The following is a 26,368-nucleotide window of genomic DNA, read 5'->3' as shown; positions in this document are numbered from 1 at the left end:
CTCGGTGATGCTCGCCGCGAGCGATGTTACGACATTATGCTACGACAAAATGCTCCGGTCAGTCTCCACCTTGCCACGTTGACTGCCAGGGCAATTTTCAGAATTCCGGTCTAAAAAGCCAATTACATTTGCTTTTCATATTAAAATATTTTGTAAATTAAAAGGCATTGATAACTTTGAGGTATGGTAAAAAAAAATCTCATTATCATCCATTGTTCACTTTGCGTAATACCACTTTTATAAACACTTATTGGTGACTACTTATTTTTATAAAAACGTCAAATATCAATTATTTTCATATTATTTTTTGACATCTCATCAAAGATGAAGAAGAATATGGAAGTCTGGGCATTTACGGGGCTGACGACCGTCATCGGCTGGTTTAAGTTCAATAATGGGTAGAATTGGTGAATGTTACACGTGTGTTAAGTGGCCACTTAAACCAGCCGATGACGGTCGTCAGCCCCGTAAATGCCCAGACTTCCATATTCTTCTTCATCTTTGATGAGATGTCAAAAAATAATATGAAAATAACTCCTGTAATTGGAGATAATCCAGATTTTGTGAACAAGTATTTGGACACACTCAAAATGTTGTAAATCAATTATTTTATTTTAATAACCTGATGATATAATGATTTTCCGAAACTGGTAGTCACAAATAAGTTTTTTTATAAAAGTGGTATTACACAAAGTGAACAATGGATGGTAAGGAGAGTTTTATTATTAAAAATTATCATACACGACCATATTTTCTGTTCATTTCTTTATAAATTTTCTGTTCATGCAAGCCGGCATTGATTTTTTGATCTCTTCCTTTGCGCCATATATCTATATTAGTACCGATAAACTAGGACTTTTATCGTAGCTGCACGAATATAGCAAGTAAACACACTACGAGATAACTCGTAGTCGGCATCCTAGCAAAGAACGCAATCTAGGAGTAATGTCGTAGTTGGCAGTCAACGTGTTAAAAGCCAAATTATAAACACCGCGCATACAGGTATAATTTGTCTGAATCGTTTCATGATTGATCATATATGAAAATGTCTGTAACAACATAGAAAAATGGTGTGAAATTGATGAGAAACATGCTCTAATGGTAAAAAAATAAATAAATAAATAAATAACATGTTGTCATTGGAAAGCATACAAGCCGTGACCGCCATTCATCAATTAATAAAAAAACATTATAAATTTTTATTTTTCAAGTAATAATTTTTTTCTCAACTTTGAAGCATTAGGAACTATGTGTCATCTACAAGGTACGAATGACAATAGCAATTTTATAATTTAAAAAAATATATTAAGAGTTTGAAGTAATGAAAAAAAAATATATGGGGCACTAATCCATTTTTTATATGGCAAAATATGCAGTGCCCTATGCACCATTGGGTGCAGATAAGGGTAAGAAAAAGAATAAGAAGCGCAAATGGAATATTTCATGATTTCTCTTAGGAATATAAAAAAAAAAATTTGATAAAAAAAAAATCATCAAAAGAGAGATTAAAAAAATATTAATAAATACAGTAAACCCCCTTATAACGTAAGATAGGTACCACGTTACAAAAGGACGTTTTAGGAAGTTAATGTTTTTAAATTACATTTAAATTTTAAATGACTCATTTAAGTCCGCTGGTCTAATGTAAAAATAAGTTTTAAAAATTCCCATAAACCTTTTATAACGTTCCCTCTGATAATGCGGTACCTATCTCAACGTTATAGGTGGGTTTACTGTATATTATGTTTTTTTTTTTAAAGTGATGATTGTGGTATGTGGCTGATACGCTCTCCAACAAGGACATGTTAAAAAAAAAAGTCATACATAAAAAATAAAAATAGCATTCCAAAATAAAACCTCGAATCATTCCAGGATGCGGCTGGCGGTGTGTCCGTGTTGCCAGATGATGTCGCCAGTCCCAGATTCAAAGTATTAAACAAGCACTGGCGACACCGGATTGGCACGCGTGCGAAACTAAACTAATCCGCACAACCGTCGGAGAAAAGCGACCGCAGCGGTGTTCCACGTCCGAACTAGACAAAACAAATGCCCGTTCATAAAATGCTGGACCTTTGTCCGTTGCGTGCATAACATGCAATCATATATGAACCCCGTCGGCGTTTTCTCTCGACGGTTACGGCGCGCCGTTCCGATTTTGAAATAAACCAGTACCTGAAATAATACTCAGAATCTAGGCGGCCATTTTGGGATGCGTTTCCACAATTCGTGCCAAACGGGGATGCAAAATTATAAGTTTAAAAAATTTAGCTGTAAAAAACAAAAAGGTTTAAAAATAAACACTACATAAACTACGTTGTGTGAGTTGTCATTTTCCGATAGTCATCATTTATCAAAATGGAGAACCATTTTGATAAAATTTTGAGAAACTCCAATAAAACATGACTTTTTGCATAATTTCATGATAAGATATTTACCTCTAGATTACTAAACTATCCAACGAGTGACATTATTACTAAAAATTAGTAAAAAATAAGACATTGAAATTCTTCTTCTAACCCTTATCCGCACACAATGGTGCATAGGGCACTGCATCATATCGACGCAGTGTTATTTTGATTGATAATTACACAAAGATCAATCCTGCACTTCAAGGTATAATATTAAATAAATATTACAGTGTAAAATCGCTAATATTTATTTTCATTCCTCCCCGGGAATCGAACCCGGGACCTCCAGCATGGCGGCTAAACACGCTAACCGTTACAACACGGAGGCGGACAAAATACGAGAATAATTAAGATGGTAAAAAAACTTTATTTCTTTAGAGGTTATAGTAACATTCTATGGAATTAAGGGATGATGTAATAGTGAAAAAATGAGGCAAACTTAGTTTTTTTCCCAAGAATGGTCATTTTGCTGCTGTAGTTTTAATGATTGTTTAGTATTCTAAGGTTAAATAAAACATTAATTTATGCAATTAATTTTGAGTATCTCGCAAAAATATGACTTACGGAAAAGGACAACTCATTGAAAGACTACAAAAAAAACAAAAACATTTTCCTCTATTTCTTATTGGGCTGAGGTTGGCAACACTGAGGGTTGGCAATCGTCATGGCAATAGTTACATTGGCAGCAGACGCTCTAAGCAGCGACTTAGTGCTACAGTGAACCAACTCTCTAAAGTTTTTGACATTTTTCTATATCTACTGTTTGCTCTACATGGAAAATAAAAAAGACTTACACACTATACTTAAAAATATGTTACATAAATATAATTGCGACGTGCACAAAGGACAAAAAGAGGAATGACTGTATTAAAATGATAATTTACATTAGTAAGAGAAATTAGATTTGTGTGTTGATGGAAAATACATCAAATCAATAAAAAATCAAACAGTTTGTCTCAAGGCACATTGAGTACAATACAAACATTTTTAAGGTTCACTTTCTCAACAGCGGCAATGACAAATGGTGGACACACTTAATTACAGTTCAATTGCTTCATTCATTCAATGAATTAGGTGAATTGTTTAATGAATTACTTGGTTGGTTGAATGAATTAGGTGATTTATTCAATGAATTACTTGGATAATTGAATGCATTAGGTGATTTTTTCAAGGAATACCTGGAAGGTTAAATGAATTACTTATTACATTCAATGAATTAGGTGATTTTTTAAAATGAATTCCTTAGTTGGTTGAACGAATTAGGTGATTTGTTCAATGAATTACTTGGACGGTTGAACAAATTCGGCGATTCTGTCCATAAATTACAAACTTGATTTTTTCAATCGGTTACTTGCATGGTTAAATAAATTATTCAATTTGTTTATTAAATTACTTGGACTCTTTAATGGATTAATTTATTTGTTCAAAGAATTGTTTTTTGTTCAATGAATTACCTGATTTGTTCAATAAATAATTTGGATAGTTAAATAAAAAATTTAATTTATTCAACGAATTACTTGGATGGTTACATGAATTAATTGATTTGTTCAATGAATTTTTTGATTTGTTTAATCAATTATTTAATTTATTCAATGTATTAGGTGATTTATTGAGTGTATTACTTGGATGGTTAAATGAATTACTTGATTTTTTCAATGAAATAAATGACTTTTTTACTGAATCACTGTAGTTCCTTACATGAGGCACATGCATGATGCAAAAATATCCCAACGTATAGCGATACCAACTTTCTAGAGTGGATAGGGGCAAACCATTGTACTTGTCAGGTGAGTGCAATGCATTCAAGGAAGTTCATAAAGCAAATATGCAAGCAAATTGGTCAAACGCATTGCGATATCAACCAGTCTGCCACTGGACATTGACGCCGCTACGAAAATGAACCTTTACAAAGAAAAGTGTTTAAAAAGATAACAAATGTACAATGTCTCTTTAAAACGATCAACGAGAACAACGACAAAGTGTATGACATATACGTAACGGGCACAGACGAAAGCTCGGCTCACAAATGATGAAACCCCACGTGGCAAAATGAGTCGCTGAACACTCACAGTTACCAAATGAGATTATACCATGAGTCGCCATTTTGAATAACGAATACACACTAAAAACAGTCGGCATACAATAATAACATAACAAACAAAGAAAAAACTACAGGATTAATTTGATTATCATGGTCCTAAGACATTGTGTCGGGTCGTGGTCCCGTGGTTAGTGTGCCGGACTCTCAAGTCAGAGTTTCTCGGTTCGAACCCACTCTACCACAATTTGATACCTATTTCTAATAATGAGCCGCTTAGGCTCACAGAAATAGTATGAAATTGAAATATTTGTGTAAATAATAAAAACACAAATATTTCTCTTTTTTTAAAAAAAGAAAAAAGATTTTATATTTAAAAAAAAAAAAAAATTGTGTTTTGATTTATTTATAGAAAAAAAGAAAGATTTTTTTTTATTAAAAAAAATATATATATGGGTATAGGCAATATATACTAAGGACCTCATTCCAACTAATTATTTTATGAATATATATGGTTTTGTGTATTTATATATTTTTTTAAAAAACTTTAAAAAGGAGAGAAATATTTGTGTTTTTATCAATTACAAAAATATTTCAATTTCATACTATTTCTGTTAACCTAAGCGGCTCATTATTAGAAATAGGTATCAAATTGTGGTAGAGTGGGTTCGAACCCAGAAACTTTGACTTTAGAGTCCGCGACGCTAACCACGGGACCACAACCCGACACAACAAAGAAAAAACTACAGGATAAATTTAATTATCATAGTCCTCAAGACATTATGATGTCAAACAAAAAATAAATGATGCAAATCTTTTAAAACTATTCGAACACACTCAAAATGTACTTAAAATAAAAAATTAAGTTTAATGATAATTTTGTCATTTCAAAATCACTCACAAATGTATAATTTTGGCATTTTTCATTGTAAATACGTTAGTCATTCTCGTAGGACAGCCAAATACCTCGTAAATTATTTATTAATACGTAGAAAATTCATTTGAATGATTCTCAGTAGCATAATAAAGAGAATTTTTTTTATTGAAAAATGACTTTGGACTGTGTAATATATATGAGTGTACTTTTACGACATGCTTGTGAAATTTAAAGATGAAAAATATCTCTCTTGTGCGGGGAAAAAAATTAAATATATTGGTACTCAATTAAAATTGCCCAATTTGTGAGCGATATATTGCTACATGGTGTGATTTAGTACATAGAACGTGAAAACAAAAAAATATATATATACATGGGTATTAAAAAAATTAAATATTTACATTTTTCTAGTGATAACCAAACACGATTTATAAGCAATGTGAAAAAACTAATTAATTTACAGCGAGTGTTTTTGGCTAGAATTTTCACTCATGAATTACATGAAATTATAGTAACTTTAAACATAAAGAGTAAATCCACTCACGAGTAGGCATAGGCTATGAAACTTTTAAAGTTGAAGCCTGAGTAGGGACATGATAAACGGTGTTGCATAAGCCGTAGCTAGATTTCAGAGTCACTTGGACGTTAGGTAATTCAAAAAAAATAATTAATTTACTATTAAAACCCTTATTTAGACATTTAAAAAAAATAACGTGCGAGAATACTTCTTCTTATTCTAACCCTTATCCGCACCCAATGGTGCATAGGGCACTGCATCTTACAAAAGCAGTGTTATCTTGATCATTTGACACAGCATGGTGCATAGGGCACTGCATCTTACAAAAGCAGTGTTATCTTGATCATTTGACACATGAAGGAAAGGTGATCAGCCCTGCGCTTCAGATAGCAGTCCAGGGTAGTATTGAATAAATATTAGAGTGAAAAAATCACTTGTATTTATTTGACCCTCCCCCCCTGGGAATCAAACCCGGGACCTCCAGTACGGTAGCCGAGCGTGCTGACCATGAAATTACGGAGATGGGGCAAATGCGAGAATAACCAAAGACAAAATGATACCCAATACAGGGTTGCCATTACACAGTGTTCTGCAAACTTTTTCTATTCAAGGTACACCCACCAAATTAAGAAATTTCAGAGGTGCATATTTACCAAATGGTATCATATTTAACAAACTATGTTTAATGCGAAATGTGAGCCTACTTAACTGAGCACAGGCAATCAAAATTTGAAGCAATTGTGTTATTTTCACAAAACTAGACATTTTTTTCGCGGCACACCAACTAATCACCACAATACACCAGTGTGCCGCGGCACACATTTTGCGGAACAATGCCATAATAGGCTAAGTGATTTTTTTTAAAAATGGTAAATGTAATTTACGAATGATAGACATATTTTTATATTGCATTTAGATTTTGTGTAATTAATTATTGAAATATGATGAAATATTATAATTTCATATCAAATTATGCCACTTTTTGCTGTGCGCTGTCATCTTTCAAAAATTTTTAAATACATTTTTTAACAAAATTATCATCTTTGGTGATTCTCGTAAATTGAAGTAAATCGTAACTTGTAGCAATCAAAGGGTTAATAACAAAAACAAACAAACAGAGTGTGCATGAAAATGGTGAAAAAACATACAAATAAAACATTTAAATTGTAAATTACAAGGGTATTATTCGAAACATACAAAAAAATTATGCATGCAAAAAGAAACCACGGCAAACAAAAATCAAAATAAAGAATATATGAATCTAGACGGGCATCGAACCCAGGATCTCTTGCAAGATCGACAAACAAACTAATCACTTCATTGTCAAAGCACTCACATACTTGCGAACAAAATACATGATTTTTTTAAATGTTTTTTTGGCAATAATTTTGGCACATTTTATAATTTCAAATGAATAAAACACAAAGTTTGTTATCTACAACTTTTATTTTTGCTCCTATTGTTCCAGCCTGTTTCGACAAATATCTTGTATTCTTCTGGGATGAATATGTGCATATCCATCCCCGAAGAAGACAAGATATTTGTCGAAACCGGTTGGAATAATAGTGGCACAAATAAAAGTAGCAAAACACAAATTCTATGTTTTATTAATATCATAATAAATTTATCAAATTGTTTTTATATAAACTTACAAATAACTAAATGCAAATTCAATATTATATTTAAATTGCATTTGAGATTTTACTCAGTTATTTTTTTGCATACATATTTTTTTTAAACACCATACACCAACAGAAAAATAATTTTAAAAACAATGTTTGTATTACATGATCAAAATATGTAAATAATGCAATGTGTGCAAGTAAGTAACACACGTTGATGAATTACATGCAGTAAATCTGGAATGATCGTTTTAGTTCTGGAATTTGTAGCAGCGCAGGGTCGTCACTTGTGTTTAATTTGACCGTTCCGGGAATTGAATCGGGGACATCCAGCACAGCCAGATATGCAAGCTATATCTTAACACGTTCCGTGCGTCAAACACGGCTCCCGTGTCTAGACAAATATTGTAGTCATGCGCTGATGGGAGTCGTACTGAATAAAGATAAGGATTCGTGGCCGATTTTGAAAGCGCAAAGGAATACACTAATTTATGATGTTTAAATAGAAAGTATATAAGAGAAATATGCGAGATGGAAGATGTCGTTAGGTGGGGAAGACAACGAAGAATTCAATGGTAAGGGCAAGTGAGGAGAATGGAACCATCCAGACTCCAACACATTGTCAAAGATATGTACTAAAATCCTGTTATGAACAAGTCGTAATTTACATTTCTTTTGACTTTCAAACCCTTATCCGCACTCCACTGGTGCATAGGGCACTGCATCATACAAACGCAGTGTTATCTTGATCGTCAACACACAAAGGAAAGGTGATCAGCCCTCCGCTTCAGGTACCAGTCCAGGGTAATATGGAATAAATATTAGAGTGGAAAAATCACTTATATTTATTTGACCCCTCCTGGGAATCGAACCCGGGACCTCCAGAACGGTAGCCGAGCATGCTGACCATTACACTACGGAGGCGGACAGACATATTAACATAAATGAAGAAGAAAATGGAAATCTGGGTATTTACAGGGCTTACGATCTGTTATAGGCTAGTTAAGTGATCACTTAACACACATGCAACATTGACCATTCTATCCATGATTGTAAATTTTTTATAGTGTCTAAATTACTTAGTCCACTTCCATAGTATAATGGTAAGCGCGTTTAGCTACCGTGCTGGAAGCCCCGGGTTTGATTCTCAGGGAGGAAGGGAGTGTCAAAAAAAAAAAAAGTTATTTTTCACCCAAAGTTTTTTTTTTATATAATTTTTTTATATGTAAGCAGTACAATTCCGGAACAAATATTTTTTTTTTATCAACTTGCAAACGGATCATTCCAGATTTTTCGCATCCAATCTTCCGGCACACCTATTATTCCGCCAGAGCGGGATGAAAGGGATGATAGTGAGAGTACAAGGGTGATTGAGTAAATTCCTGGAACCCAGCGATACACGGTGACAGCTCGACTTGTATATCAGATGAAACTCTGAGATGCATTATAGACCCAGAATTACCAGCTGATATTTAGTCAAATTGCCAATTTTATTATTATAATTTGTTATAACGTACTTATCAAAAATAAATAAATAAATAACCAGTATTAACCTGTTGACCGGGCGGGATGCATTAATACGTCAAATGTAAACAATATTGGGTACGGGTAGGACATATCGCTCACTCCTTTCAAGAACGTCATAAATAAAAAAACTTGATTTTTCAGGAGAACGTTTTTAAAGTTTGAAAATATAATACAATGTATTAAAAATAAATATCAAGTCACTTATTGAACTTTTTATTGTGCAACAGATCTTTTTAGGTAGAACCTAGATGTTTTTTCTCCATTTGAAAACATTTAGTATATTTTAAAAAAATTATTAAACAATACCATTTCTTCAAAATGCAAAAACAACACTTTCTGCCCTGTAGCGGGTAAATATTAAGTTAAAAATATGCCGCTTTTGCTGGGATATAGTACATTTTCTGGGCATTCCGGAAACATGCACAACTGAAAATTGACGATTTCTGATTTATGACGTTCTTGAAGGAGTGAGCGATATGAATACGTCCTTGAAATATATATTTATTATATTATATTTATTGACGTATATTTTTCCAAACAACAAAGGTTTTAGTCGTCCATACATGTCTCGACATGAATTTAAGACAGGAGTGAATCAGTATTCGCGCCCGTTACAAGTTGCGTAATTGGACAGCAGACCGCCCGGTTAACAGGTTAATTAAAATGAACACAGTATTAGTTAAGTGGGAGTGATTTTCGTTACCGCAGATTGAAAGTTCAAATAATCAAAGCAATCTTGACTGTCAAAGATGTGTAATACAACACTCTCCTTATGATTTATCATTCACTTTGTTTAATACCACTTAAAAAGTTATTACTGTTTCCTCAAAAACAATAAAAAAAATTAAAAAATAAGTATTAAAAAGAACTCCACCGACAAGACACACAAGGTGGCTTGGTGGGTCTCTGCAAAAAAAAAAAAATGTTCTAAATATGTAAAAATTGTGATTTAAATAAATGTACACAAATAATAAAAAAAAAATAATAAAAAATAATAATAAAAAAATAAAAAATAAAATATACGGTGAACGATGAATGATGAGGAGATTGTTATAAAATAACTCATATTTATATTGACTCTTCTGGGAATCAAACCCAGGACCTTCAGCGCGGTAGCCACATACGCCGCACTACTCGGCTGTCCAAACTCAAAATACAGTAAGGGACATTTTTTTTGTAGTACGTTTTTTTGCATTTTTGGACTAAAATGCAAAAAAAATGTCCCTTACTATGTTTTAAGTTTGGACAGCCGTACTGAGGCAGACTTAAAGATATTATGAATAATAAAAATGTAAAAATGATAATGGTTGTTTTTATTTTAATACTAGCTGTATCTGGCCACGCGCTGCTGTGGTCCAATCTGGTTAAATGAAATAAAAAGAAAAGAGAAAAGCGCAATTTTTTACTATGTTTAATTTTACAATTTGTGGGTATACAATATTTTAGCAGCTTTCAAAAATAACACTGTCGAAAAGAGCAATGTTTAGTATTGCTTGTGTTACGGTTACGTTCAAAAGATGGCGCTGCCATTTTGGTCAAAGCTGTTTATCTAATAAAGCATATTTTTACCTGTGTCTTATGAAAACATGCCCGTATTCAAATGCAATAATGTGTCACAATTTTAAAGAAATCAGTGAAGGTAAATTAAGAATTTTCAGATTTTGAACAATATAACATTTAAATTTTTATTAATATAGATTGTCTCGTTATGGTACACTTGTTTGAGCTATAATGAACTTTCAATCAGTGGTATGATGGCGTATATGAAACCTACGTATGAAAATCCAGTATCCAAAATTAAAACCGAAAAAATCATTCAACTAAACTGTTTTGGCATTAACATAATTATCATAATATTTCACTTTGAAAAAAATTAAATATAATGATAATCGTAAAAACCCCCATGGTTTTAAGTTTGGATACGTACAGTGCAAAATGGTGTGGAGAACATAAATCATTTGCAAATTAATATTTTGCATAAAAACAAACAAACGAAAAAACCAGTTGATATCATTCAAATTTAAATATTATACTTACATTTTTTTTAAATAATTATAATACATGATAAAATCATTCAGTGATAAAAAAAAAACTTTACACTAAAAAATACAAACTATTGAAATACTTCATATAAAAAATATGATATTTGATGTACAAAAATATTGAGTCAAGTTATTTGTCATTGAGAGTGTGAGAGTAAGATCATGACCTTTGTATGTGTGCGTGAATGTGTGTGTGAGTTTGTATGGTATGTGTGCAGTTCAACACTGTAATATTAAATAAATATTTATTTATTTATTTATTTTATTTATTTAAACTTCATGTACAGAAAATAAAAAGTACATTGGCGGGCTTATTGCTAAAAAGCAATGTCTTCCAACTGACCAAAGACGGACTAGTGATATTGATCAAAACGTTTGATACCATATATAGCCGTTTGCAATCAGTGGGCAGATAGTACTTGAACATTTAAAAAAAACATAAATTACAAATTGACATTTAAAAAGAAACATAAATTAACAAAAGACGATAATAAGGAGGGATTACAGTGTTAATCACTAATATTTATTTTCACCCCCCTAAACACGCTGACCATAACACCACGGAGGCGGACAATCCTCTACATACATACATCTAATCATACGTGCCAACCAGATTCAAGGTACTGATTGATTTGGTCATGCCACGACATTCTCCGCCATCCTCGTTCAGTTTTCCCAAATAATAACGTATGCCAAATATCCTCTCTGTCATTCTGTCATCATCCATTCGCTCCACATGTCCGATTCATCACACAGAACCGCTCCTTAATCTTTTCAATTAACTCAATCTCAGCCTAACATTCCTTTCCAATATCTTCATTTTATTCAATGCGATATCTCAGAAGAATGTGCGACAAAACGATGTGATATATGTGCGAATAGTGAAATAAGGAAGGAATGCAAAGCTGAGATAAGCATTATCGATAAAATTAAGAAAGGTGTGTTGAGATGGTTTAGACATGTGGAACGAATGAGTGACGAAAGAACGGTAAAACAAATTTATGAGGCGAATGTTAGTGGGAAAAGAAGCAGAGGAAGACCGAGAAAAACATGGCACGATCAGGTATGCCAAATACTTGCAAGTGGTCAGGTTAGGAGTCATAACAATCGGCGGGTATGTATGAGGAGATGCATGAACGTGGAAGAGGCGAAGAATGTTTGCAAGGACAGAGTGGTGTGGCGCTCTATTCTCTCTGCCTACCCCTGCGGAGAAGCGGTGAGAAGGGTTAGTTAGTTAGTTATATTTTGAATATTGAAAGCATTAACTTTGTGGATCATATTAATATATTATTTTGAGAAATAAAAAGACTTTGTTTTTTTATCCACTCACATTTTTATTAACTAATTAGTTTCGGCAACAACCTGTTGCCCTCTTGTCTTATCAAATAATCGTTCATTCAATTTTGAAGATGGGATAGAAATTTTACATTTCAATAATAGAACTAGTCAAATTAATAATTTGGAAGTTTTAGAAATAAAAAAAGCTGTTAAACAGAAATTAAATATAATTAGCAATCAAATAAACTCAATTCAAAGTCCCGTTTTTAATATTTTTCCCATAAAATCAAACCCAACCTAAACACAGTTATCCCCTTCCTTGCTCTTACCCCTCCTTAAAACCCCATTACCCCCACCCCTATCCTTATCCAAACCCAATAACTTGTACACTGTTTCTTTTTTATATATTTGTTTGGTCATAAATTAAACCCTGAAGAGGGCAACAGGTTGTTGCCGAAACTAGATGGTTAATAAAAATGTGAGTGGATCAAAAAACAAAGTCTTTTTATTTCTCAAAATAATATATCTAACTAACTAACTAACTAACAAACCATCACGCCGCTTCCCCGCAGGGGTAGGCAGAGAGAATCGAACGCCACACCACTCTGTCTTTGCAAACATTCTTTGCCTCTTCTACATTCATGCATCTCCTCATACATACCCGACGATTATTACGACTCCTGACCCGGCCGCTTTCAAGTATTTGACATACCTGATTGTGCCAAGTTTTCCTCGGTCGTCCTCTGCTTCTTTTTCCAACTACATTCGCTCCATAAATTTGTTTAACCGTTCTTTCTTCACTCATACGCTCCACATGTCCAAACCATCTCAACACACCTTTCTTAATTTTATCGATAATGCTTATCTCAGCCTTACATTCTTTCCTTATTTCATCATTCGAACATCTATCAAACATCGTTTTGCCACACATTCGTCTGAGGGATCGCATTTCGACTGCATTCAGTCTGCTTTCATCCTTCTTTTGCCAACTCCATGCTTCGCTTCCATACATAAGGGTTGGAACCAGAACTCCATTGTGTACTGCCAGTTTAGCTTCCGCTGATAGATTTTTATTTGCTAAAACTGATTTTAGTGCACCATTCACTCTGTTCCCAGCATTCACTCTCCTTTCTATGTCTTTATCAATAATATATCTTCATTTTTAATTCAGACATACACTGGTCTTCCATGCATTCATCAGGGATATCATATATCAATGGCTTATTAATGTAACTAGGTGTATATTCTCGTCTTTGTTGGAATATAAATAAATTTACAGCTAGGCTGTGAGCAATATTGGATACGTAACCCATTTACATGCGTAATTTATGCTGACTTTACATTCGCTGGCGTCTGACCCTCTATTCTGTACTTTGAACATCGACTGTCACACGTTCGACTCTCTTTCCGTGATTTTAACAAGGAAAATAAGCCCAAGGTTGCTAATACGTATTGCATACAACTACTGTTAGTGATATTGTTGAATTATATTTTGGGAAATATGAAAAAAAAAACAATTATATATGAATCTACGTATAACTATGGTCTTAAACTGACAAAGCATCCATTACACAATAGAAGATGGAAGTCTGGGCATCCCACGGCTTACGAATTGGGATTGAGCTGGTTAGATCACTTTATACACTTGTGTAAAGTTCACCATTCGGCCTATTATCGAACCTCCATATTACATTTATTTTTTAAAGATGTTTATATGCACTGTTGTTGGATCCTTTTTGTAAGGTGGTTGTGTATGTTAGTTCGTATTTGATGTATCGCTCACTCCTTTCAACAACGTCATATATCAAAAAACTAGATTTTTCAGGAAATCGTTTTTAAAGTTTAAAAATATTAAAAATAAATATCAAGCCACTTATTGAACTTTTTACTATGCAACAGATCTTTTAAGGTAAAACCTGAATGTTCTTTCTCCATTTGAAAAATATTCTGTATATTTAAAAAAATAATTAAACAATACCTTTCTTCAAAATGCAAAAACAACACTTTCTGCCCTGTGGCGGGTAAATATTAAGTTTAAAATATGCCAGTTTTTTTTGAGCATTCCGAAAATTGACGATTTTTGATATAAGACGTTGTTGAAAGGAGTGAGCGACATGTGGAATTTTAGCTGACAGTACTGCTATATATGAAAATATTTTTGTACATCAAATAATGGAAATTTTCACACAGTTGTCAGGGAATTTCTGTCGTATTTTCATATGTACGGGTTTGTTCAGGTACACACAGGTGGTTCAGAAAGCTTTATTCCAAAGTAATAATAATAATTTAAAAATACAGTTAATCCCCCTATAACGTTGAGATAGGTACCGTGTTATCGGAGGGAATGTTGTCGGAGGTTGTTTTTAAATTGTATTTTAATTTAATAAAGACCCATTTCAGTCATTTCCGCTAGTTAAAATGTAAAAATACTATTCAAAACATTAGCCTCCTATAACGTTCCCTCCGATAACGCGGTACCTATTTCAACGTTAAAGGGGGGTTCATTGTATTATAATGTTTAGGAATTTGTCAATCATTGCTTTATTCCTAAACGAACTAAGTACAGAATTTTCCCAACACCTTGTGATTCCTCTTCTTATAATAATATCTCTGATCAGCCGAGTCGGTCGTCCACCCACCTTGTTCCCGGGCCTCCTGCAGTTGCGCCGCCCGCGCGTCCAGCTGCCCCGAGAGCCGGGACGCCGCCCGGAGGCCGTTGCTCGAGTCGCGGAGCTTCTCCTCCAGCTCCGAGACCTGGCCCTGCAGCCGGAGCGCCTCCTCGCGGGACGACTCCAGCTCGCGGCGGATGCGGCCAGCGGCCACAGTGCCCTCGCGTTCCTTGTCTGCTCAGAGAGAGAGAGAGAGAAGAATGCGCTATAGTTTCAGTTTTTCAAACCTTTATCCGCACCCCAATGGTGCATAGGGCACTGCATCATATAAACGCAGTGTTATCTTGATCGTTAACACATGAAGGAAAGGTAATCAGCCCTCCGCTTCAGGTACCAGTCCAAGGTAATATCGAATAAATATAAGAGTGAAAAAATCAATTATATATATTTGACCCCCCCTGGGAATCGAACCCGGGACCTCCAGGACGGGAGTCGAGCGTGCTGACCATTACACTACGGAAGCGGACATAGTAGCAGTCAGAAAACTTATCGGCCAAAGAGACAAATATGCACATTAAAATGATTCAAAAAATTATTGATAGCCAAATTTGTTTGCAATTCTAGTACGCCTTTATTATTTTTAGTTTTATTAAGTACAGGTACACCCAATAGAGAAAAGAATGCTAAACATCGCGTTCCTCGTCTGCTCAGAGAGAGAAGAAGAATGCGCTGTACTAGCGGTTGGCAAACTTATCGGGAAAAGAGACAAATATGCACATTAAAATGATTAAAAAAAGAATGCTAAACATCGCGTTCCTCGTCTGCTCAGAGAGAGAGAAGAAGAATGCGCTGTACTAGCGGTTGGCAAACTTATCGGCCAAAGAGACAAATATGCACGTTACAACAATTAAAAATATTCTTGAAAGCCAAATCTGTTTGCGATTCTAGTACAGAAATGTAGACATTTATAAAATTAAGGGCACACCTAATAAAACTTGATTTCATACGGGCATTTTTTACGACAGGCTTTGATAATATTTATTTATTTGAACTTTTTGTACAATATGTGTGTACATTGGCGGGCTTATTGCTATAAAGCAATATCTTCCAACCAACCAGTGTGAACCAACAGACTAGTGTGAACGATCTAGGCTTGTACCTTTTGATGTCTGTTAGAAATTAGTGGGGAGATAATGCTTGAACAGGTTAAGACAAGGATAAGAAAAAAGAAAAACAAAGAAACATAAGAGAGCATAATTACAAATTAAGAATTTAAACAGGGTAACATGAATAGAAAAACAAAATGACGATAGAGTAAGGAAGGCATGGGAATAGGGAGGGGTCAGGGGAGGAGGAGATGGACAGTTAGGGTTTTAAGGTAAGATAATGATGTTTCAGGCGTTTTTTGAAGATTAAAATAGAAGGTGCATTTTTTACGTGTAGAGGTAGTTCATTCCAGAGTCTAGCCGCTTGGACAGTAAAGGAATTACTGAGGAATGCTGTGTTGTGGCAAGGAATGGAGAGTGTTAATAATGTACATATAGTTAAGACCTTAACAAAGAGATTGGTGTATAATATTCATATTAAAAACATTGGATAGTTCCATTTTTCTGCCTTTGAAATGAGGTCAATGCAGAAGGTAAAAATACCCTTCCCGTCCGTAAGCATCAATCGACCCAACGGGTATAAATACCTTTCCCGTCCCAAATGTATGAACACACTGTTGACGGGGGATTTCTCCATCAACCCCAACCACAATTAGTATGCTAATTAGTATTGTATATTAATCACAAGTAACCGCAAACCTGATTCTGATCTGTACAATGTTTTTTGGAGTCTCTCGCTTTCTACTAAAAGTAAGCAAATAGAACGCTTTTAAGCATCTCTCGCTCTCCACCAACAGTATGTAAAAGACGCTTTTAAACCACAAACGTTTCCCACAAACACTCTGTTAAGAAGGATTTAATTCACTGATAGGAAGTCTTTTGAAAGTAATGTATCCATAAGACTTCTTATGTGTGGGGAGCAGCCAAGCAATGCATGTAAAGAATGTAGTGCCAACTAGTGTAAATCTGAATCTTTTACCCATATTATGTTAAAATTTTATATAAAATTCACGAAAAAATTTGCACTTATTTTTCAAATGTTTTTGGTAAATGTCAGTTTTTCTAATCGTCATACATTTTACAATATCCTCGTATTAAGGTACTTGAAAGTCCCGTGTTCTAGGGCTAATAAATTGAATTTTTTTCATAGACATGTATATCCCTACAATTGTCTGACTAATATTCATTCATATGCCTTCAAATAGCATGTGAAAAAGGGATTCAAGTAGACAAATTTGACTCACCCATTTGGAACTGTTCAAGGACGCACTGTAGATTGGTGAGAGCCGCTAGGTTCTTGCTGTTCCTGTCTTCCGACTGGCTCAACTGGGACTGTATCTCGTCCCTTTGCCTCTCCACCAGTTTGATCTGCGTCCGAAGCGTTTCCACCTCCTGGTTCGCTCGGATACTAGACAAAAGACACAATTCTAAAAACACTTGCATCAAATAAAATAATTGAAATACTTGATAATACTTGAAGTTTTCCTCGGTTTTCCTCCATTTCAATTTCCAACTACATTCACCTGGTATATATTAGTTTAGACTTTCTTTCCTCACTCATTCATTCCACATGTCCAAACCATCTCAACACACCTTTTTTTATTTTTATCGATTATTCTCCTCTCAGCCTTGCATTATTTCCTTATTTCACCATATAAACCTGTATCAAACATTGTTTTGCCTCACATTTGTCTGAGTGATTGCATTTCGACCGCATTCAATCTACTTTCACCCTTCTTTTGCCAATTCCATCCTTCGTATTTGAAATATGAAGCTTTTTTCGGTCTTCCTCTGCTTCTATTAGTGGCGTAATAGCTAGTCAAAAAAAGTCAATTGATTCACTAGAAATTATTGTTGTTACAAAAATGATCAGTCTACCTGTTTGACGTATAGAGGGTGCTGGAATGCTTGACTTTCTCCTCCGCCGAGGTCAACTTGGTCTGGGCCTCTTGCCACTTCTGCTCCGCCAGGACCAACTCCTTGGTGTGCTCCTCCTCCATGTCGAGCAAGTGCTGGCGCAGCCGCTCCAGCTCCCGGGACAGCGATTGTTCCCTTTCCGCAATCTACCAAAACAAAAACAGAATAGAAAATGGCCTGGTCCAAACTAAAAATTTGAGCATTCGACTTGAATTATTGCGTACGAGTACCATAAATAGGTTTAGCTAATCTCAGGCACTACTACTAGTGTTTTAGTGTTTTGATTGAAGAATTGGAGGTGGTTGTCTATATACGTCAAAATAATAGTGGACCAAAAAGAGAGCCTTGTGGGACACACTTTATTCAATGGCTAATCTTAATCGAGAGCAATTCCTGGTGGTTGTTTGTAAATTGCAAAATTATTTTGTTCAAAATCATTAAAGTTGAGTTAGTCCGCCTCCGTAGTGTAATGGTCAGTACGCTCGGCTACCGTTCTGGAGGTTCCGGGTTCGATTCCCAGGGGGGTCAAATAAATATTAGTGATTTTTTCACTGTAATATTTATTCAATATTACCCTGGACTGGTACCTGAAGCGGAGGGCTGATCACCTTTTCTTCATGTGTAAACGATCAAGATAACACTGCGTTTATATGACGCAGTGCCCTATGCACCATTGGGGTGCGGATAAGGGTTTTATTATTATAGTTGAGTTATGACAAAAGTTATGTCCTTCTCTGTGGTGAAATGGTTAGCTTGTTTAGATACCGTGATGGAGGAACCGGGTTCGATTCCCTAGGGAGGGGGGGAGATGGAAATAAATATTAGTGATTTTAAACTCAAATATTTATTTAATATCACCCTGGACCGGTCTCTGAATCGTGGGAGTGATCGCCTTGCCTTCGTGTAAGTAACGATCAAGATAACACTCCGACAGTACGATGCAGTGCCATATCCACCAAGGGGTGCGTATATACAAGAAGAAGTATGACAAGATATTGCTTGTGTAATTGTTTGATTAAATTCAAATGGACAAGGGATCAAAATGTGACTTCTGATATTGACTTGACTGGGAATTGAAACCGGGACCTCAAAATGGAGTAATGCTTTTTGCTTTTGTTATACATACACAACTTGAGAATTCTGTCTTAAGATGTTATCCGATGTCTGTTAGTTCTCGTTCATATCTGTCTTTATTATGAATAATTTTTACCAAAATGACGTTAGACACTCACCTGAATCTTTTCCTGCGCAATCTGCTTCGTGTTTCCTTGCTCCATGACCAAGTTCTTGCCCAAAACATCGCACTTTTCGACCAAAAACTGGTTCTTCTCCTTCAGCTTCTCCAGCTCGTCGGGCGTGATTCCGGCTTGTCTGATTTCGTCCAAAATTCCCTCGAGCTGCAAGCACCTATCAGTCTTTTCTCTCAGCAACTTGTTCGAGTTCTCCGCGTCTTGAGTGTCGACCTGGTGTTCTGCGGATGGATGAGACTGCCCCGACTGTGCGTGGAGCCTCTCCAAGTCCTTGTACTTTTCGCTTTCTGCAAATAGTACGGAATTCAGCCTCTGTATTTCGGCGTGATAATTAATACTCTCTTGGTGTTTTTGAGTAACCAGAAATATCAGTTCATTCTTCTCCTTGCAGAGCTGTCCAAGTTTTGCGTCTGCCTCGTCTCTATAATTTTCAAGTTCTCGCAATAATTCCCGCTTTTCATCTCCTTCGCGAACAATAATCTTGCATTTATCTTCTAACGCGGAGATTTCACCGGTTAATTTCTCAATTTTAGCATCCGCTTCCTGCTTTTGTTTCTCTACATTTTCAAAACTAGTTTTTAAAGTTAAATAGTCTTCATCGCTTGTGTTTTTGACTGATGTACCCTGTAAACTGTGCAGTTTCAATTCTTCTAATTCGTTTTGTGTTTTTTTAAGAGTTTCATTTAACATAGCTATTTCCTTATTTTTCTCCTCGAGCACTTTACTGTGATGAGGGATGGCTAATTTTATTCTTCGGACTGTATTTATGTTATCATAATAATGTTTCACTTTCACAGACATATCCTCGTTTAAGATTTTCATATTGTTAAATTCCTCTTTGATTGTGTTGATTTCCCCAAGCAGCAATGAATTTTCCAAGACTATAGCTTCTTTTTCGGCGGCTGACTCTAGGGCTTTGGCTAGATTCAAGCGCTCAGCAGACAACTCTTCATTGACAATTTTGATTTCTTGATTTAAATTCTTGACTACATCTATGTTATCATAATAATCTTTCATTTTCACAGACAAATCCTCATTCACGATTTTCAAATCGTCAAATGCGTCCGTCATTTTGCTGATATGTTCATTTTGTCGATGGATATGATTTTCCTGTTTGGCTAGCTCTTTCTTCATTTCTGAGACTTCAGAAATTTCGTTTTTGGCACGTTCTTCCCTTTCGACCAGCAATTTATCTTTTTGTGCACTTATGGTGAACAAATCTTCTTTGATTTTGCTGATTTCCTCAAGCAGCAATGAATTTTTCAAGACTATAGCTTCTTTTTTGGCGGCTGACTCTAGGGCTTTGGCTAGATTTGAGCGCTCAGTAGACAACTCCTCATTGACAGTTTGGATTTCTTGATTTAAGTCGATGCATTTTTTGTTTAATTTGTCAATTTCTAAATCTCTTCGGTCAGTATCCAATTTATGTCGCTCAATTGTTTCTTCTAATTGCGAAATTTCAAGGTCCTTTTTCTCCAAATCGATTTGGGGATGACTGTGAACTTTATCAATTTCAGCACGCGTTGCCATCGGTTCAGATTTGGACCTTAAATTTAGTTTAATTTCTTCCACGGCACAAATAATTTTCTTCATAATACATTGTGCATCGTCTTCTTCTACAGGTTTATCACTACTTTCACCATCGAAATCAGTCAGTTTTCCAAAAAGTTCTGTGAGTTCTTTTACTATCTTACATTTATCTTTCAGTACCTCTTCGACATTATTTTCAAGTTCCTCTGTTTTTGATTTCATATTAAGTATTTCCTTATCCTTTTCTGCAAGAAGTCTACTGTTTTCTAAAGATTTATTTTTGGCTTGCAGAAGTTCTTCGTGAACTAAATAATCGTGACTCTCCGACATCTGATCTAAATTCGCAATTCTAACTTTTAAAGCTTCATTCTCCTTGTTCAGCGTTTCGACCATATTCTCCATTTCACTGAGATGGCATAACTTTATTTCTAAATCAGTCTTTTCAGCTTCAATCTTTTTAGCGTAGTCTTCAATTATAGATTTCGTTTGAATATTAGCCCTAAGTTCGCTTATTTCTCTCAATAGTAAAATTTTGTCATTGTCCAGGATTGTGAGGTCAATCTTGTGTTTTTCATTTTCGACTGACACAGAGTGAAAGCTGGTCTTTAGCTTTTCCAGGTCATTTTGCGTGTCTGATAGTTTCCTATGAGCCAGTGCCAACGTTTCGTCATCTACGGTATCATTGTGTGTTTTAAGGGCATCTATTTCATTTTTGGCATGTTTGAGCTCTTCTTTGACATTGTTCATTTCTTCTTCTAACTTTATTTTCTGCGCCGTCACCTCCCGAAGCTGCTTTTCGGCGTTTTCTAATTCAACTTCGATACTCTTGTTTAAATTACTGCAGTCATCTAAATCGTTTTGCAATTTTTCTAAATGCTCTTCGTTGTCCTCGAGAATCGGTTCGAGCTTGGAGACGCTCTTCAGAGCGCCAATTTCGGCGATCAGAAAGTCGTTATTTTTCTTTTGTTCCGAACACTCGTGAGAGTAGTGCGCTATATCGCCGTTGAGTATGTCGATTTCGGCGCTCATCTCGTCTACGTTGGATTGCAAGTTGTTAATAACGCGAGAATCTTCGGAAATGCGAATTTCAAGGGACTCATTTTTACTCCTAAGGTCCGAGTAACTTTTGAGACAAAGATCGATATATTCCAAGAGTTCACCGGAGGTGTTTTTCAAATACTTTTGGATAGCTGGAAAGTCGGGCGCCATGTACTTGTCGATAAGCTTTCTGATCGATTCGCACGAAATAAATTCGTCTTGTTTTATCGAGAGGGTTCCGACTTCTTTTTTAAGATGATCGATTTCTAAATTCAAACGTTTGATTTCTTCATTTGTGTTCAATTTATTCTGTAGTTCGACTATTTCAAATTTCAACTTGGCGATGACTTCCTGGGCATTAGAGTCCTTGGGCTCACTAGCAGATTTTTTGGGGTCCATTTGTGCAAATTTCCTTTCTAAGTCCAGAAATTTATCTTCCAACTCTCTGTATTTTTCGTTCGGCACATGGTTTTCGTCGCTCTTCGTCGGCGGCTGGTGCTCGTTCTGCAGCTCTTCCAGATCGTGCTGCAGTCGCGCGCACTCTTCTTGCAGCTTGAAGTTTTCTTCGTTCAGTTCCAGATTGTCTTCTTGGAACTTTTCCGTGTTCGCAACGAGCATACGATGCACCTTTTCAAGATTGTCGAATTTGTGGTGCATGGTGTTGAGGTCCGATATAAGTTTGAGGTTGGTCTCGCTGAGTTCCTTGAAGTCCGAGTCTTTTTGGACTTCGCGGTCTTGTAATCGCGTCTTGTATTCCGCATTCTCTCTCTCCAAACTTTCGTGTTTCCTTTGCAGAAGATCGTAATTAACCTGGAGCTCCGCCTTCAGTTTGATCACTTCGTCGATCGCCATCTGATGTTGACTGTCCAAGTCTTCCAGATTAATAGTTAGGGTGGCGTTTTCATTTTTCAGCGTCTCCAGCTGCACCTTCAGGGCTTGAACTTCTAGGCTGTTTTCGTTATTTCCAGAGTTTTGTTTATTTTTCAGGTCGGATATTTCGTTTTGAAGAGAGACGATTTGCTCCGATAACATTTTCTTTTCCGTTTTTGCACTGTTCGCGGTCTCCGACGAATTGGCATCGGGGGGATCCCAAAACCAACTGGACTCGTCTTCATTTTGGGCGGCCGAGTCCTGCGGCGTCTTGCTGCTCTCTCCATTATTCTGTGAAAAAAGAAAAAAAATATATAAAGCACATTTAAAATAACGTACAAAAATATAAACATCATCGATTTATTTACATCGTAACGGTCCCGGTCTTTGTTAAAAAATATATCGAAAAATTAGCCATTTTCATTATATACAATATTTAAATAAAACATGTTTAAATATTTTTTATCGATAGACACACTGCATATAGAATTAAGAAGGAGCATTGCGTATAAAGAACATCTGTAGTTAAAAGCGCGTTTGGATACCACGTTGGAAGCCGATTGGAAGTTCAATTCTCGTAGGGATCAAAATAAGTGATTTTTCACTGTAATATTTATTACAGATCCCTAAGCGCGAGAATCATCATTGCACCTTCACGAAACAAATGATCAATATAACACCGCTCATATAAGATGCAGTGCCTCGTGCACCATTGGCGCGGAAAGAAGAATAATTCATTTACATAAAACTAGATTCACACCTTTTATCATATGAGAGCACACAGGTGATGCAAGACAATACTGGACACTTTTATCGTCACATTCGGTGATTAGCAAGACAATAATGGACACTTTTTTCGACACATTCGGTGATCAGCAGGACAATAATGGACACTTTTTTCGTCACATTCGGTGATCAGCAGAACAATACTGGACACTTTTTTCGTCACATTCGGTGATCAGCAGAACAATGCTGGACACTTTTTGTCACATTCGGTGATCAGCAAGACAATACTGGACACAGAGTAAGAACGTCGCAGGATTGCTGCACCTTTTTACCCTAGAGGTGGGGGAAAAGGAACAACCCTGATTGTGAGTGTGGAGCTGAGTGGACCATAAGACACATGATGAAGGACTGCCGACTCAAAGGGTTTGGTGGTGACCTTCGGGATATCCGTGGCTAACAAAACTGTAGCCAAGATTACAATCCCATAAGACAAAACCCACATGGGTGAAGAAGAATCCGGAGCCACACGCAGAGTAAATTAAGTACTGGACACTTTTCTCGACACGTTCGCTGATGCAAGTCGGTGCGTTTGGCTGACGTATTCACTAATATGACGACGGCGCGGCTCGGAGCACGTGGCGCGACAGCAACGGAGGCGAGCGAGGCCTAATCGGCCAGGAGATAGCAGGACCCCGGCCGGAAACGGCCCCCACCACTTCTAGGGAACCATTTCACACGCCGGTTTCCCGCCTAAATGCCGTTTTCTGGGAGTGCCCGGCGGAAGACTGGCGGTTTGCTGTTTGCATTGAGTAATGCGAGCCGCGCTATCTATGAAAGATTTTTTTTAAGTGCGGTTATCGCGTGATAAGCACGTGTTTGCCCTTCCAGAAATTTGTGTTTGTCTAGATTGGCAGTCCGTAGAAAATGCATGCCAATTTTAAAAATGTCGTGTACAATGTTTGGCATTGAGAGTACAGATTTTCCTATACAAACGTGGGATAACATACACACTTCTTCCTGGCTCCATCCCAACTTATCATCTTTGCAGACTGCTGGAGACAGCTCTTTTCATCATCAGGTTGTAGGTCCTTCTGTCATGGACAACGTCACCTAGGCTACGCCTTCGAATCATGTTGTCTTTATGTGAAAAAAAATTAATTTTTCAGGAGATCGTTTTTAAAGTTTAAGAATATAATGAAATGTATTCAAAATAAAAATCAAGACACTTCTTGAACTTTCTGTGCAACAGATGTTTTTAGGTAAAACTTGAAGGTTTTTTCTCCATTCGAAAAATATTTTGTATATTAAAAAAAATAATTGAACAATTCCTATTCTTAAAAATGCAAAAACAACACTTTCTGCCCTGTAGCGGGTAAATATTAAGTAAAAAATATACCGCTTTTGCCGGGATATAGTACATTTTCGGGGCATTCCGAAAACACGCACAACTGAAAAATTTTGATATATGACGTTGTTGAAAGGAGTGAGCGATATGGCAAAAAAAAATGGTAATAGGTACGACTTTACACAGGGCGAGTCATGGTACTTACCGATAAGAATAATGACGCGATAAAATAAACTGGCAAATACGACAATTGTACTTACACACATGCGCATAAATTTAAATAAAGTACAACTAACCCTTTCAGCTCACTGGTCTCATAGCGAAACCACCCAGGATTTGATAAGAATTATAAAATAAAAAACCGAGAAACTTATTATTGATATCAATAGTAAGGTAGAAGAAAGGCAATTGAGATGGTATTGGCACAAAGGACGTAGAGAACCTGAACGTATTGTACACCAGGCGATCTCCATCGATCTTCCTCGAAAGACATCTAGAGGAAGACCAAAAAATTCATGGATGCTGCAGAAAGATAACACGATTCAAAGGCATGACCTAGGTGACGTTGTCCATGATAGAAGGACCTATGACAAACAGTTTCGACAAGCATCTCGTCATCTTCAGGGAGGGATATGTATTAAACTTAGAAGATAACAAGGTGCTTGTCGAAACCGGTTGGAGAAAGGCACCAAAAATGAAATTGGTTAAAAACAAAGTTGTAATTTTATTTTATAAAGTTTTATAAAAAAAAAACAATATTGTCACAATTTAAATACAAAACATTGCGCACGGGATATAGGGGCACAAGGCAACTGTTAGCCTATAAACAAATAAATTTTGCGATAAAAATAGTAATAATAATTTTTATTTAAATCAACCTACTCCATGATTTACTCCATGGTTCATAAACCACGATTTTCATAATTATTACGCGATTTTCGAAAACTTAGTAACTAACTAACTAACTAACCATCACGCCGCTTCCCCGCAGGGGTAGGCAGAGAGAATAGAGCGCCACACCACTCTGTCCTTGCAAACATTCTTCGCCTCTTCCACGTTCATGCATCTCCTCATACATACCCGCCGATTGTTACGACTCCTAACCTGACCACTTTCAAGTATTTGGCATACCTGATCGTGCCATGTTTTTCTCGGTCTTCCTCTGCTTCTTTTCCCACTAACATTCGCCTCATAAATTTGTTTTACCGTTCTTTCCTCGCTCATTCGTTCCACATGTCCAAACCATCTCAACACACCTTTCTTAATTTTATCGATAATGCTTATCTCAGCTTTGCATTCCTTCCTTATTTCACTATTCGCATATCTATCATACCTACTTAGAATGATATTATGAAAACGCTTCGTAAGTAAGCCTGCATTTGACATTATATATATTTAACCCTTATCCGCGCCTATTGAGCATAGGGCACTGCACGGCTGTCCAAACTCAAAACACAGTAAGGGACATTTTTTTGTAGTATGTTTTTTTTTTGCATTTTTGGACTAAGTAGATTCTAATTGGTCCAAAAAGCCATGCCTCATAGCGACGCAGTATTATCTTGATCGTTAATTGCAAGAAGACAAGTTGATCAGCCCTTCGCTTCTTGTACCAGTTTTTTGGCCTAGTTACGATGAACAATCCACCTTACTAGGCCAAAAAAAATCTTT

General features: G+C 36.0%; 1 protein-coding gene across 2 annotated transcripts in view; it reads right to left on the bottom strand.

Annotated features, from left to right (window-relative positions):
• Window positions 1-26,368, bottom strand: part of LOC148311109 (uncharacterized) — a 97,163-nt gene that overhangs the window by 6,406 nt on the left and 64,389 nt on the right. For both annotated transcript variants that reach the window (XM_088257226.1, XM_088257227.1), the window contains 4 exons: window positions 19,174-22,920; window positions 17,903-18,087; window positions 17,269-17,432; window positions 14,949-15,152 (listed from right to left, as the gene is read on the bottom strand). In XM_088257226.1, the coding sequence (XP_088113352.1) occupies window positions 14,949-15,152; window positions 17,269-17,432; window positions 17,903-18,087; window positions 19,174-22,920 (4,300 nt within the window). The remainder of the gene's footprint in view (window positions 1-14,948; window positions 15,153-17,268; window positions 17,433-17,902; window positions 18,088-19,173; window positions 22,921-26,368) is intronic.

The sequence above is a fragment of the Brachycentrus maculatus genome, unplaced genomic scaffold (genome assembly GCF_059751285.1).
Source record: "Brachycentrus maculatus isolate JH-2025_06_01 unplaced genomic scaffold, ASM5975128v1 h1tg000075l, whole genome shotgun sequence".
NCBI classification, from domain to species: Eukaryota; Metazoa; Arthropoda; class Insecta; order Trichoptera; family Brachycentridae; genus Brachycentrus; species Brachycentrus maculatus.
The sequence above is the reverse complement of the archived record's forward strand: the minus strand, read 5'-3'. Positions and strand labels throughout refer to the sequence as shown.